The following is a 15,141-nucleotide window of genomic DNA, read 5'->3' on the forward strand; positions in this document are numbered from 1 at the left end:
CTCCTTTGTGCCGGCCCCGGCTCGCCGGATTATTTTTAAGCTGACAGCTGAATGTGCCCCGCTGATGGTAACCGGCACGGACAGGCCCGGCAGCAGCGAGGGCTGCCGACACCAACGGCCCGCGGGGACAGGGACGTGTCCCCGTGTCACGGCCGTGCAGGCGGCTCCAGCTCAGGGACGTGTCCCCAGGTGTGAGGTGACCGTTCTGCCTGGCTGCTGTGCCTCAGTTTCCCTCTCCACTACCCGGATTTGGAGGTTTTTAGGCTTCAAAGCCTGCAGTTGTGGCCTTGGACAGCCACCCAGTGCTGGCTGAGATGCTCCAGTTCCCACAGACAGTTTGTCACCTCAGCCGTTTGTCCTCAGAGCCCTGTCCCTCCTCCCAAATTTCTGGCTCGGTTTTAGCCTCGCCCCGGTGGTTCCTGCCGTGCTCCCCCAGCTGCGTCCTCACCCCAGGAGCCCCAAATCCCCCTCCCACGAGCGCTGCAGGGATGGGGGCACCCCTCCATCATCCTGTGACATCCAGACAACCCCAGCTGGGTGACCCCAATCCCTGTGAGCTCCTCCACCCCCCAGCACAGGTGTCACCAAGCCCCTGTCCCCCACGTCACCAAGCCACCCTCGCGGGGACACACTGAGGCCAGGTCCCTCCTGCCATGGGGACACAGTGGGGCCAGGTCCCTCCTGCCAGTGTCCCCCTCCTGCCAGTGTCCCCCTCCTGCCCAACAAAGCAGCGCTGTGCCCCCCACCCTGGGTTCAGCATTTGTCCCCACCCCGGACACGGCGCAGCAGGAGCAGGACCCGGGAGCCGGACCCTGCCCGGGCATAGGAGGGGACCAAGGGGACAACCCGCCAGCCACGGGGGCGCTGTGACAGACACCCACCCCCTCCCGAGACCCCCACCCGCCCTCCCCGACCCTGCCCCGCTCCCCGGCTCTCACCCGGCGGCACCGCTCGGCTCTCGGCGCGGGCCCGGGGGGCTCGGCGGCGGCGGCGTGGCGGCGCAGGCTGCTCAGCCAGATGCAGCGGGGCTCGGGGGAGCTGCAGTCCACCCCCACGGGCCGCTCCAGGCGCCAGCCCCTCCCGGAGCGCTCCACGCTCCACAGCCGCTTGGGGCTGGGGGCCGGGGGCGGCCGGCAGCGCCCCCGCAGCCCCCGCCGCGACCCCCGCGCCGCGACCCCCGCGCTCTCCTGCACCATCCCAGCGGCGCTCGGGGCTCTCAGCCCGGGATCGGGACCCCCATGGGGGTGGCAGCCGCCCCTCCCGGAGCCGGCGGGCCCGAGGAGCCGCCTCACGCTCGCTTGCTCAGCCCCCACCCAGGCACAGCCACCCCCGGCCCCGGATGGAGGGAGGGAGGGAGGGAGGGATGGAAAGAGGGAGGGATGGATGGAAGAATGGACGCGGGGAGGGCGGGCAGCACAGTCCCGGCTGCGGCTCCAGCTGCTGGCAGGGATCAGTGCCCAGCCCACCGCCCCCAGCCAGACCCCTGCCCCCAGCGCCCCCACCCGACCGCCGCCACCGGTATCACTTTGCCAGGACTTTCCCTTTTTTCTTCTTTTTTCTTTTTTTTCCCCTTCTATTTTTTCCCTTTAATTTTTTCCCTTTAATTTTTTTCCCTTCAATTTTTTCCCTTCTTTTTTATTATTTTTTTTCAATCCGCCCCCTTCTTCCTCCATCACCCCGGGCAGCATCCCACCCTCCCCGCTTCCTCCTCTCCCTCCTCCCGGCCCCTTCCTTCCTTCCTTTCCGCAGGGCACCGGGCGATGCCGGGGACACGGAGCGAGCTGTCACCCTCTGTCCCCACCGGGGAGAGCTGGGGGGGCTGCGGGACACCCCAGCTCCCCTCTGTGTCCTCCCCTGGCAATTGGGAGTGGGGGGGACACGTGTCCTGCACCCCAAAGACCAAAATCCCCCAGAGGGACGAAAACAGCCCCATGAAGGCCAAAAATATAAATATCCCCACAGAGACACACACAGCATCTCACGGCCCTCTCAGTGCCTGTGGCAAAAAGGAGACAAAAAAATTAAAAATATATATTAAAAAATTAAATCATTTTAAATTTTAAAAAAAACTATTTTAAAATTTAAAAAAAATGCTCTAAGGACAATTCCTAGCTGGAATCAAACCAAGAGCACCCCCAGCCCCACCTCTCATTTTGGGGGATACCCAGGGGTGGTGGGTCCCCTGTTGTCCCCCAGGAACAGCCACACCAGCACCCCCTGTGGCAGCCAATTTTGGGAGGAATTAGGAAAAGAGCGGAGCCGGCACAGCTTGGTTTGGGGCTGGGGGCTGGCAGCATCCCCCGGGCTGTCCCCTCCCGCCCTGCCTGTCCCTGTCCCCGCTCGAGGGGGTCCCGGCCGCATTCCTGCCGCGCTGGAGGCCACGCCGGGAAATGCCGGGCATTGCTGGCATTGCAGCCCCGCGGGCCCGGGCGGGCACCCCCGGCTGGCCCCGCCCCGCCAGGGGGGTGCCACACACCCGCCAGGTGGGCACAGCGAGGGGACACGGAGTGCGGGGACAGGGAGACATGCAATGTGGGGCACGGGGATAGGGAATGTGGGGACACGGGGACAGGGGGACACGGAGTGCGGGGACATGGGGACACGGAATGTGAGGACACGGAATTTGGGACAAGGGGACAGGGAATGTGGGGATACAGCGACATGGAATGTGGGGACACAAGGACACAATGTGGGGACACAGGGACATGCTGCGGTGGCCAGAATGTCCCCAGTGTCCCCTGCAGGTGACACGGATCTGCCCCAAAACAGCTCCAGCACCCACCCCAGGCCAGCTGGGCAGCGTGGCCTGGTGGCAGCCATGTCCCCAAGGACCCAAAGTGTCCCCAGGGACTCCTCTGCACACCCGGCGTGCCCTCCAAACCGGCATAGCCATGACAAACCAGGATGGGGACACAAGGGAGCCAAACCATGCCAGCAGCACCCCCGGGGCCACCACAGTGTCACCTGGGTCCTGTGCCCGGGGTCTGTCCCTGAGCCAGCCCGGGGCCACCCCGGTGGCCTCGGCCCAGCCCAGGGACAGGCTCTGGCGTGTCCTAGCTCGCTGAGCCGCCCGGCTGGAGCAGCCAGACAGGGCTGAGAGTGCAAACAGCCCCGGGGGGCTTCACTTCCCGGCTCAGGGGGGAAATCCAGCCGGGAATGGGGCCTGGATCAGCCCGGGGCTCCCGGGACAGCTGGGGACAATGGGTGCCACCCTGTCACTGCCCCCTGCCCCTCGTGGGTGCCACCCTGTCACCCCCTCAGCCCCTCGTGGTGGCACTGAGCTGCCCCGGCAGCCCGCAGGGGCCTGGGGAGGGGTCCCCGAGCCCTGGCGGGGGGACAGCGAGGGGACGGTCCCTGGGATTGTTGCCGCAGCCCAAAGCGGGAAAGGTCAGGCGGCGCTGGCGGGGGCAGATTCCACCCCGAGGAATGCGAGCGGCCTGGACGCCTTCCAGAACGTTCCGTTTGCACAGGAGTGTCCTAAATACGCTGCAAAGGGAGCTCCCGGCATGCACAGGGACACGGACAGGGACACACGGACAGGGACACACGGACAGGGGGACACATGGACAGAGGGACACACGGACAGGGGGACACACGGACAGGGGGACACATGGACAGAGGGACACATGGACAGGGGGACACACGGACAGAGGGACACATGGACAGGGGGACACACGGCCATGGGGACACACGGCCCTGCTCCCGTATTGAGGGATGCCCACATCTGACCCCGATGCCACCCCCCTGTCCCACCCGTGCTGCTCCTGGCCCGACCCCACCCCGCCCCGAGCGCGGTGACATCGCGGGGCTGCAGCCGCCGGTCCCAGCTGGGGACATGTCACCAGCTGTCCCTGCCAGCGGCGCCATCGCCCTGGCACGCGGCGGGGATAACGTCACCCTCTGGGCAGGGACAGCGACAGGGACACAGCGACAGCGACAGCAGCGCTGCCACCACCGCGGCCCCACAGCCGCCCCCCTCCGGCCGCGCTTCGCCAGCACGGACCCAGCGGGGCCGGGCCGGGGGGGACACAACCGCTAATCCCCCCCCCAGAAGGGCCAGCTGAGATTAGGGTCAGAAAAATGAGGTTTTAATAGGATTTGGGAGGAGGAGAAAACACTGCTGAGACAATAACCCATTTCCAGCCCTTTTATGGCAAAGCTGCGATGGGGAAGGGGGTCGGGGATCCCACACGCCCTCCCCGGGCTCCAGGCAGCGTTTGTGGGGGGCTGCACCCCCAAAAAGGGCTGAGATCGATGCTCCCCTGCAGGAAAGGGGATGGGGATGCTCCGGCAGCGGGACCTGGACCGGGGAGGGGGGTGAAGTGACAGCAGAACCGGGGTGGGGACAGGTGACCACGCCGGGAGCATCCGGGCATCCCCTGGGCCCTGCCGCAGCCGCGGGGATTAGGGATCGGCAGGAGAAAGCATTTTAATTCTCTTTAACTCGAACCGGGGCTGAGGAGCTTTGCAGCTCAGCAGGGATTTCAGGGGGGTGCTGGCAGCAGCCCCGGGGTGCTCCGGGCCCCTGGAGCTGCGCCACCCCAATCCCACACAGCTGGATCCCACAGGGAATGGGGGAAAGCAGGGTGGGAGCCCTGGGAGTGCAGGCACATCCTGGGTGGGAGCAGCAGCATTGGGAAAAGGAGGGAAAAGGAGGAAAAACCACCTCGGTGAGGGAGAGAAACCCCCCAGGTGTCAGGTCCCAGCCCGGGCAGGACCCCTCAGGATGGATGCACCAGCCCTGGGAGGGTGGGAGTGCTGGGGTGACTCTCAGCTGATGCCAGAAGGGTTTGCTCCATCCACCAACCATCCCTGTGACATTCCTGGGTGTTAACATGGGGAAGGAAATCCATCCTTCCTTCCTTCCTTCCTTCCTTCCTTCCTTCCTTCCTTCCTTCCTTCCTTCCTTCCTTCCTTCCTTCCTTCCTTCCTTCCTCTTCCTTCCTTCCTTCCTTCCTTCCTTCCTTCCTTCCTTCCTTCCTTCCTTCCTTCCTTCCTTCCTTCCTTCCTTCCTTCCTTCCTTCCTTCCTTCCTTCCTTCCTTCCTTCCTTCCTTCCTTCCTTCCTTCCTTCCTGTTTCTCTGGACAGTGTCCCCTCCCCTGCCCACCCCAGGTGGCTCTGTCCTGCCACCAAACCCAGCACTGTCACTGTCCTGGCACTGTCACCCCGAGATGCCACCCCTGGACCCGCAGGGATCCCATTCCTGACACATCTGGAAGCAGCAGCTCCAGCTCGCCCGGACAGGGGGTCCCTGCTGCCACATCCACAGAAATGTGGGGACCCCAGAACCTCATTCCCTTTCCTGGCCTCTCCTGGTGCCCACTGTGGCTCTCCAGGCATGTGGCACTGTCCCTGCTGGTTCCCATGGCTGCTGGCATCCCTGGTGGCATCCCTGGGCTGCAATTGTTGGATTGTCCCTGTGAGCAGCCCTGCAGGTGTCACCAGCCGATGTCACCGCGTTGAAGTGACAGCATCCACGCGGACCCTCCCTGTCACATCTCCAGGGTAGGACGTGGCTCCATCCCAGCCCTCCCGAACCCCACGGGTGGTGGGGACAGGGGACAGACCCACAGGGCTGTGGGACATCCACAGGACATAGCACAGCCAGGGCCAGTTTTGGGGACACTTTAGGCAGTGACCCCCTCTCCACGGCGCCGTGCTCTGTCCATCTCCCCATCCCAGCTCTCCTCATCCCTCCTGGATTGTCCCCACACCCAGTGCCAGCAGCCCCGAGGCAGGGACAAGGCTGGGGACACACCAGAGCCAGCACAAAGACGGGAACCACGGAGCCACCAAGGAGTTGTCACCCCCCAGCCAAGGAGGAAGCGGGACCACCAAGGCCACGCTGGGGCTGCCTTCATCGCCAGCTCCTCCTCTTCCTCCTCCTCCTGTGCCCCATCCTACAATCGGCGTTATCGGCAGCGGGCCCTAGAAAAGTAACAGGATTCCGTTTCCTGTTTTTCCCGTGCAAACCCTCAAATAGAAGCTGGCCTCATTAGGGCCGGTTTTTGGGTCTCTGTTTTTTTCAGCCGGGCTAACAATGAGCCATTTCCTCCGGCGGCTCCAGAGGCACCTTGCGTGGAAAACGCGACCCACGGGGGTCAGGGGGAGGCTGCAGCTCCTTCCAGCCCCTGCCCCCTCCAAGGATGGGGGGCCTGGGGTGGGGAAGCCCCCAGAGATGTGAGGGACACCCTTGAGGTGACGCCTGAGGGTTTGGGAGGGAGCACAAACCCCACAGCCCTCACTGGATGGTGGAAATAAGAAGCAAAAAGGGGTCCTGAGCTTCCCCCGGCCACAGCGCGGACAGGAGGTGGCTTTGGGGACACGGCTTTGGGGACACCGAGCTCCAGCAGCACCCAGCAGCGTTTTCCTGTGATTAGGAGCAGCCCAACATTTTTCCTCATCCCACACGCGTCCGTGGCCGAACGTCCAGTCCGTGTCCCCTCCCCGGCCGGGGACATCGATGTCCTGCCCCTGCTGCCACACCAGTCACCGCCAGCCCCGCTGGGGACCACGCTTGGCCCCGAAAGCGCTGGCACCGCAGCCCGGCCCCCGCCCGGCGCGCACAGAAAGAGCCACTATGTGCCACAAGGATGTGCGACAATGGCCCGATTGTCCCCCGGAGCCACCGCGCTCCGTCCCACCCGCCCCGGGGCTGCCCCACGCGCTCGGCCCCATCAAGGGACCCTCTGTTGCCCTCGGGGGATGGCAGGGGGGGCACGGTCACCGTGGGCGCCCCGGGGTGTGCGGGGACAGGTCGGGGGGTGGGTGACCAGAGGGGCAATGGGGACCTGGCTGGTCACTGAAGGGGACATGAGCGTGGGGCTCAGGGCTGTGTCAGGAACTGTTCCCCAGCCTGGGATGGCTCCTGAAGCCCCAAATCCTTCCTGCTGCGTTTGGAAAAGGAATTCTACTGGGCAATAGCAGGGTCTGTCCCCACTGTCACTAGGGCTGTCCCTATGGTCACCAGGGCCATCCCTGTGGTCACCAGGGCCATCCCTGTGGGCACCAGATCCCATCCCCAAGGCCACCAGGTCCCATCCTCATGGCCACCAGGGCCATCCCCCTGGTCACCAGGCTCCATCCCCATGGTCACTAGAACCACCCCACAGCCACCAGGGCCATCCCTGTTGTCACCAGGGCCATCCCCCTGGTCACCACTGCCTCATTTTGGTCACTTTGGGACAACTCACCCCGTTTTCCCCAAGGCCAGCCCAGCTCCAGCTTCATCCCCCAAGGATCGGGGTCAACCCCACACCCCAACACCCCTCACCCCTAAAACCACCCCTAAAACCTCTCCCAAACCCTGGTGACACCGAACCCACGGGGAATGTGGCCGATCCCGGCGTGGCCGCGGTGGCACCGAGCTGCCGGACCGCGCCGCCGCAGCTCTTGCGCCACGCCAAGGTGTGCCGGGCTGGCAATTAGCGAGGCCTTAATGAACTCCTGGGGAGAAAGGAGGCGACCGCTCCAGGAGCTCCAGGCAGGAGGTCGGCGGCGCCTTTGAAGGATCCACCTGGGGCATCCTGAGCTGGGCGGGTTTTGGGAGAGCTGGGCGGGTTTTGGGATAACCAGGAAGGTTTAGGGATAACCAGGCAGGTTTTGGGATAGCCGGGTGGGTCTGGGGAGAGCCAGGTGCATTTTGGGGTATCTGGGAGAGTTTCAGGAGAACCAGGCAGGTTTTGGGATAATTGGGTGTGTTTTGGGATATCTGGGAGGGTTTTGGGATATCCAGGAGGGTTTTGGGAGAACCAGGCAGGTTTAGGGATATCCAGGAGGGTTTTGGGAGCGCGTTGTGGCCCAGCTGGCACAGCCGGCCCCGCCGCTGGCGGGCTGGAGGCAGCCAGGTCGATATTTTCCAACTTGAGAGCTTAAAATAGGTCATCTATCTCCATTCCTTTTTAAATCAGGTCTTGCTGCCTTGCCGAAGACAAACTTGGTTTATTAATGGGACAGCACCAACTTGAAACTTAATCCTGTTTTTTTCCCTTTTAATGAGAATAAAAGGCCATCCCGGAGCTCGGCAGCTTCCCAGGACAGCCCCCCCTCATCCCCGTGTGCTTTCTCCCAGTGAGTGGCTCCACGTGAACTGGGGAGAGGCTCCAAATTCCAGTTTGGAGCTGGTCCCACACTCAGCATGCCCCTCGAGCTGTCCCCCCCATGCCAAAGCCCCCAAACCCAAACTCCCCAAACCCAAATTCCCAAACCCACAGCCCCCAAACTCTCCAAACCCAAAGTCCCCAAACCCCAAATAACCCCCAGCCTGGCAGCTGACCCTGGATGATGGCACCGGGCAGTGCTGCCAGCCCCGGGTCACATTTGGGATCACCATCACCCCCCTGTCCCCCTGCAGGGCCCGGTGCCAGCGGTGACTCGGGACACGCCAAGGTCAAACCACAGAGGTCAGAGCCCTGGCAGCCAGGGCTGCCACCAGCCCAGGGTGACCAGCAGGACCCCGGGTGGCACCGCGTGGCCCAGCCCGGTGCCCGTGCCAGGTTTCGCGCTGGCGAGGCGGGATTGCGGCAGCAGCCCCAAGCACAGGCTTTTCCTGTCTTTCAAGTTCAGGGTTCAGAGAGAAAGGGGGGGGGGGGAAAGGCGTGAAGAAATTCAATTTGTAAAGCAGAGACAGCAAAAAGGGTTCGGGGCAGGAGCCGTGAAGGCTTTGGGGACAGTGGGACGCTGTCCCTGCCACGCAGCCCTGGGGGCGCCTGCCGGGCAGGATTTCTGCTGGCGCAGCACTAAATCCTCACGGGAGGATGGCAAAGAGCCTTCATCCCTACACGTGGTGGGTAATGAACCCCTCCAAAGTCACCCCAAATCCCTCAGCACCCCAAATCCCCCAGCTCCCCAAATCCCCCAAATCAGCGACTCGAGCCCTGCCCAAGGTGCCGCCCCCCAGGAGGGCACATTTCACCCCAAAACGCAGCAGAAAAGCCGATTCCAAGATTCACACACACACCCATCCCCATCCCGAAATTCCGAGCGCCGGCACCCAGCGGTACGGGGTAAGCAGGGACGGGTCCAGGAGGAACCATGATTAATGCTCAGCAGCTCCTCATCCCCGGGCCACTCCGCACGCCCCAGTTAACCCTTTCAGGCCGGTTAATTCCCCCGTGGCCGGGGCCGAGGAAGCCGAGTTCAAAAAACCAGGAACTGAGGGACCAATCCAGCTCTGGGGCCAGGATGTGCCAGTCCCACAGCGAGGGGTCCCCACGGCCGCCAGACCCCCGCCCCACGTCCCCCAGCGCCGTCCTCATCCCCACGCCAAGGTTTCGCCGCGATCTGGCATAAAACGGGCAGGAAATGGGGACGTAGCCAGGGCTGGGCTGGCCTTCCTTGGCACCACCACCGGGAGACGGGAATCGCCCTCCGGGGCAGCGGCGCCGAGCGATGCCGATGCCCACCCGCGGTCAGCAGATCGTGGGGGGCTGCTCGGGGCTGGGGGGGATGGATTTGGCCTCCAGGAGCCCCTGGCACGCCGGGGGTTGCTGCCTGCCCGGAGGCGAGCGCTGGAGGGGATGGATCGGCCGGAGCCGCACGCAGCCAGCCCGGCCGGGAGTTTCGGAGGAAGTGCGTGGGTGTCCGTGGGTCCGTCCCGGGAAGGGGCAGCGCCTTCCCGGGGTCTCCCCCTCGGCTCCGGGCCGGATCCGGGCGCCGCAGCCCCTCCGCCCTGCCACGACGCCGCTGTGGCTGGGGACAGGCCACCGCGGCCACCAGCGCCTGTGGCGTGGCGTGGGGGGCCGGACACCCCGGACCCGCTGGCCCTGACCCACAGCCCGGCCCCGGAGAACGGGGTCAGTCCCGGTCCGGTCCCCGAGGGCATCACCCAACACCCGGCCGCGCTGCCAGACCTCGGCGCCATCCCGCACTCTCCCAGTCCCTCCCAGTTCCCCCAGTCCCTATTCCCCCAGACCTACAGCTCAGCCGGTACCTCCATTTCCTCCCAGCCCCATTTCCCCGAGCCTGCTCCCTCCCCAGCCCGCCCAGTACCCCCCAGTTCCTCCCAGACCCCGCTCCGCCGAGCCCACACCCTCCCAGTCCGCCCAGTGCCCCCAGCGCCGCTCCCAGTCCCCGCTGCCGCGTCCCCGGTGTCCCCGGTGCCGCCGGTGTCGCTCACCGCGGGGGCGGACGGCGGGATCCCGACCAGGCAGAAGGCGATCCCATTCATCGGGGCGCGGCGGGCGGGCTCGGCTCGGCTCGGCCCGGCTCCGCACGGCTCGGCTCGGCACGGCCCCGCACGGCGCTGCCCGCTGCGGCCCCGCGCAGCGCGTCCCGCTGCGTTCGGCCCGGCTCGGCCCCGCACGGCGCGGTCCGGCTCGGCTCGGCTCGGGCTGGGCCGGCGGCGGCCCCGGCCCCGGTCGCGGCTCCGCCTCCTCCGGGCGCCCGCGGCGGCGGGCGGGGCGCGGGGCGGCTCGGCTCGGTACGGCCCGCCCGGCGGGAGGGACCGGGAACCGGCACCGGGATGGCGGGGTGGGAACGGGAACGCGAACCAGGACAGCAGAATCGGAGCCGGGACAGCTGGAACCGGCACCGGGATGGCGGGGTGGGAACGGGAACGGGAACCGGGACAGAGGAACCGGCACCGGGACAGCTGGGACCGGCACCAGCACTGGGATGGCGGGGTGGGAACGGGAACCGGCACCGGACAGCAGAACCAGCACTGGCACTGGGATGGGACCGGGATGGGCAAGGGGCCCCCGGGAACAAGGAGGGACATCCAGGGACCAGGACAGGGCACACGGGGACAGGAGTGGGACACCTGGGGATGGGCAGGGGACACCCAGGCCTGGAGCAGCCAGGACAGAGGGACGGGGACCGTGAGCTGAGCAGGACGGGCACAGGGCAGCTGGCAGAGAGCAGCTGGCACAGGACACCAGGACAGGCAGGGCAGGGAGAGCCGACAAGCAGCAGCAGGGCGAGGCCAAGGCCGGGCACTGCCGGACACACGGACAGGAAACGCCAGGACAGAGGGACAGGAGTGACGGGGACTGGCACAGGCAGACAGGGGGACGGAAACAGCCGGGTCAGGGCTGACAGACGGACAAAGGCTGACACAGAGCTGCAGGGAAAGGAAACAGCGAGGGCGGGAAACAGCTGGACAGACGGACAGACAGAGCCTGGCCTGGGAGACTGAGGGATGGGGACAGCCAGCATGGGGACAGCCAGCATGGGGACAGCCAGCAGGGCCTGGCCTGGCTCAGGCCGCCTGGACACAGCAGAGCATCCCAAAACCAACATGGAGAAACTGCTGAGGAAACAAATCCCACAGCTGAATCTCGGGGTGCAAACGGCACCTGAAAGGCTCCATGATGGCAGGAGGTGACATCAATGCCATGACATGAGCCCTGAGTCACCTGTGGCACCAGCAGGACCCAGCACTGGCACGAGGGGCAATTCTGTGAGGGAAATGGAGCCACGTGTGACAGGAAAGTGAGAGGAGGTGAAGAAAACCGAGAGGAATGGTGGCCACAACCCCTGGGGACACAGAGACACAGCAGGAGGGGACAGGGCCACCACAGGGACAGGGCTGGAGCCAGCAGGGCCCAGCCAGGGGCAGAGGAGCCCAGGGAGGGGCACAGGGCAGGGCACAGCAGGATCATCTCCCATTATCACAGCAGGATCATCTCCCTCACAGCACTCCGCTGCTGGCAGGTGTCATTGTCCCCTCTCTGTCCCCAAACGGGACACAGCTCCACGTGTGGGACAGAGGTGGGGGCTGGAACAGACCCCCAGAGCACCCCAGGATTCCAGGGGGATGCAGCATCCCAAATCCTGCAGCTGGCACGGTGCCAAGGGCTCCGGCAGCTCCTCGCAATGTCCCCGCGATGTCCCTGTGTCACTGCCAGCCCCAGCCACTCCCTGAGTCCCGAGTGATCATCGGGCGTTTCCCTGCCTGCATCCCAGGTCTGCCCTCAGGGATGCCAGCCCGTGCCATGCAGCATTCCTGGGAATGCCAGCCCGTGCCACCCCACATTCCTGGGAGTGCCAGCCCTTGCCATGCAGCACTTCTTGGAATGCCAGCCTGTGCCACGCCACATTCCTGAGAATGCCAGCCCATGCCAAGCAGCACTCCTGGGAATGCCAGCCCATGCCACCTGACAACCCCAGGAATGCCAGCCCATGCCAAGCAGCACTCCTGGGAACGCCAGCCTGTGTCACACCGTGATGCCGGGAATGCCAGCCCATGCCACGCAGCATTCCTGGGAATGCCAGGCCATACCACACCACGATCCCGGGAATGCCAGCCCGCCACACCGCGGCTGCCAAGCGCGAGTTTTCCGTGACACCATTAAGAAACTCCTGTGTCAACAACAACTTCCTGCGGGCTCCGGGGCGGGCGCGGCGCCCCCAGAACAAACAAACGCCCGAGCCGCCGGAACCCGGGGCTGGAGCGGGGCCACGGGGCCGGAGCCGCTCACGGGGGGCAGCTCCCACCTCTGTCACTGCAGCCGGGATGGGCAGGGGACACCAGGGACAGGAGCGGGGAAGGGACACCCAGGGAAATACGGGCGCGGGACCACCAAGGACACCCAGGGAAACACAGGGGAGGGACAGGGGTCACCCAGGGGTGGTGGCATCCTGGTGCCACCCACAGCACCCAGGGGTGGGACGGAGGGATTTCTCCCTCTGGAAATGGGGGTGCCAGCACTGAGGGGACCCACGGGGTCACTGCCACCACTGCTGTCCCCTGCACGGGGTCACTGCCATCACTGCTGTCCCTTGCCTTGCCTTGGGAGCCAGGAGGGGACAAACAGCGGGATGGGAGTGACGGGAATTTGCTCCCCACAGGACACAGCCAGGCACCCCAAGACCCCAAGTGTGGCACCCCCAGGACCCACAGGGGGTCCCAATGTCACCATACCCGCATGGGACACCTCCCTGCCCGCTGTCCCCTCGCTGGGCTGTGCCAGGGCTGCCCTCTGCCTGCCCGGCCTCGCAGCACTGCCCGTCCCGCCCGGCTCCATCCCGCTGGCCGCTCTCCAGAGGGACTTTCCAGGAAATGTCCCCTCGGGCTGGCTTTGGCACCGCGGGCCAGCCTGACCACCGTCCGTCCGTCTGTCCGTCTGTCTGTCCCTGTGCAGAGGACAGGCCGTGGGAAGAGCAGAGAGCTCCTCCAGCTGTGCCACCCGCCCTGTCCCCTGTGGCACTGCCACTCCTGGGGTCCCCCCGGCTGTGGGGACACACGGCCTGTGACACCCCCAGGCAGGATCCAGGCACTCCGAGTCCCCTCTTGGTGTCCCCAGTGCCACCAGGGAGGTGACACAACCTGAGCTGGCCCCTCACCCTGCAGAGACAGGGACTGACCCTGACACGGGGTCAGGGACAAGGACACGGCGAGGGCTGAGCCCCATCCTGGGGTGCACAGCCAGGGGGGCTCCAGGAGAGCCCCCAGCCCCATCCCTGCCCCGGGCACGTTCCCCACAGGTGTCCCCGAGGCTCGGGTGCCACCATGCCCAGGTGCTCCCTCCCCGCTCCAGGAACTCCCGTTCTTTGTCTCCCGGGCCGCACCCGCAGCCCCCCGGGCCACCGCGCCCCTGTGTCCCCACGGGCGGGGTGGGACAGGGCTCACACCCGCCAGGGCTCCCCACGCCCCATTCCGTGCCCATCCAGCCGAACATCGCCGCCCTGCCTCCCTCCCGCGGCCGGGCAGCGCCCCCGATCCGTGCCCACCCCACTGGGGGGCAGAGCCAGCGCTGCTCGACCCCCACCCCAAATCCCGGCCGCAGGAGCGGGTCTGGGGGGGCAGGAGCGCATTTGGGGGAGCAGGAGGGGGTCCGGGGTGCAGGGGTGGAGCAGCAGCCCCCCGCCCGCCGCTCCCTGCGGAGCCGCTTCCGCGCCGCAGACAAAGGCAGCGAGAGGGGAATCCAGCCTGGATGGAAGATGGGTTTTAACCTAATCCCGGGAATTAAAATGAAGAAAAGCAAAAGCGGGGCGCGGGGAGGAGCTGGGGGGGCCGCGGATCGGGCGGGGCGCGCAGGGTGACCCGCGCTGCCCACGGGGATGCCGGGGGTGCCCCTTATGGGGTGGGGTCTCGCCGGGTGTCCCCCCCAGCGCCCTCCCGGCTCCAGGCGGGCGCTCCCAGCCCGCAGCTCCCGATCGCTGGCGGCGGCAGCAGCACGAAGCCATTTTGAGCGGGCGGCCAGACGAAAGGGTTACGGACGCAGCCCCTCCTTCCCTGCCCGCCGGCAGGGCCGTCGGGATAAACAACAGCGGGGCCGGGGGGGCTCGGGCCGGCAGCGCCCGGCCGGGGGGGCGCCGAGGACTTACGTGCTCATCGCACATCAGGGAGGGGCCGCGATCCCGGCGGGGTTCGGGGAGCCCCGGGCGCTGCGCAGCATCCCCGGCTGCCGTGAGCGCGGAGCGCGGCCGGGCAGCGCTGCCGGAGCCTCCCGGCCGTGCCCGGGGCGGCGGGCACATGCCAACCTGCTGCCGCTCACGGCCTAAAATTACCACGGCCCCTTCCAGAGGCGGCGCCGCCAATCAGGGCGGCGGGGAAGGCGTGCGGGCGGCTCGGGAGCTCCTCTGCATTGCAGCTGGATGTGGGAAGAGGGGATTTTACCAGCGGGGAGAGCGCAGCCGGCAGCGGGGGCCCGGGCGATGGCAGCCCCCGGGGGATGCTGCACCCCGCGGTGTCCCCGCGGTGGCTTTGCCGGGGGTCGGGGGCCATCCCGGGGGTCCGGGCTGTGGGGTGGGGGCGGTGATGGCGGGTGGGTGACACGGCCGCGCTGTGGCACCCCCGGTGCTGCCCCCCCGCCGCGGCCCGGGGAGGGGGGGCGGATTTTGCAGCACGCGGCCCCCAACGTGCGGGCAGCGCTCGCTGCGCGCTGGGGACGTGCGGTGCCCGCAGCGGTGGCTCTGGCGGGTCCCCAGCGCTGCCACAGCCCATCCCGAGGGTCCAGGGGTGCGGGGCACCCGCGAGGCATCAAACCCTGCGCTGGGATCTGCGCTGAGCCGGAGCCATGGGGGCGGCGGGGGGAACACGAGGCAGAGCCCCGGGGGCTGCGGGGAGGGAGCTGGACCCCAAAATTGGGGAGGGATGGTCGGGAGGGGGTGACCCCCACCCCAGGGAGCCTCCTGTCCACGCAGAGCCACTGCACGGGGGTCCGAGAGACCCCCGGCCCCGGATGGGCGGCGAGGAGG

At 66.6% G+C, this 15,141-nt stretch overlaps 1 protein-coding gene across 8 annotated transcripts in view; it reads right to left on the reverse strand.

Annotated features, from left to right (window-relative positions):
- Positions 1-15,141, reverse strand: part of ARHGAP23 (Rho GTPase activating protein 23) — a 33,105-nt gene that overhangs the window by 17,246 nt on the left and 718 nt on the right. For 2 of the 8 annotated variants that reach the window (XM_064733401.1, XM_064733400.1), the window contains exon 1: positions 10,118-10,309. The exons of 2 other annotated variants lie outside the window; for them this stretch is intronic. In XM_064733401.1, coding sequence (XP_064589471.1) covers positions 10,118-10,168 — 51 coding nt within the window. In that variant the 5' untranslated portion in view covers positions 10,169-10,309. Of the gene's footprint in view, positions 1-938; positions 1,252-10,117; positions 10,310-14,268; positions 14,386-15,141 lie in introns of those variants that run through there. 4 more of the 8 variants (XM_064733397.1, XM_064733405.1, XM_064733402.1 and 1 more) reach the window with 3 other exon arrangements.

This window comes from Zonotrichia leucophrys, chromosome 27, assembly GCF_028769735.1.
Source record: "Zonotrichia leucophrys gambelii isolate GWCS_2022_RI chromosome 27, RI_Zleu_2.0, whole genome shotgun sequence".
Lineage (NCBI taxonomy): Eukaryota > Metazoa > Chordata > Aves > Passeriformes > Passerellidae > Zonotrichia > Zonotrichia leucophrys.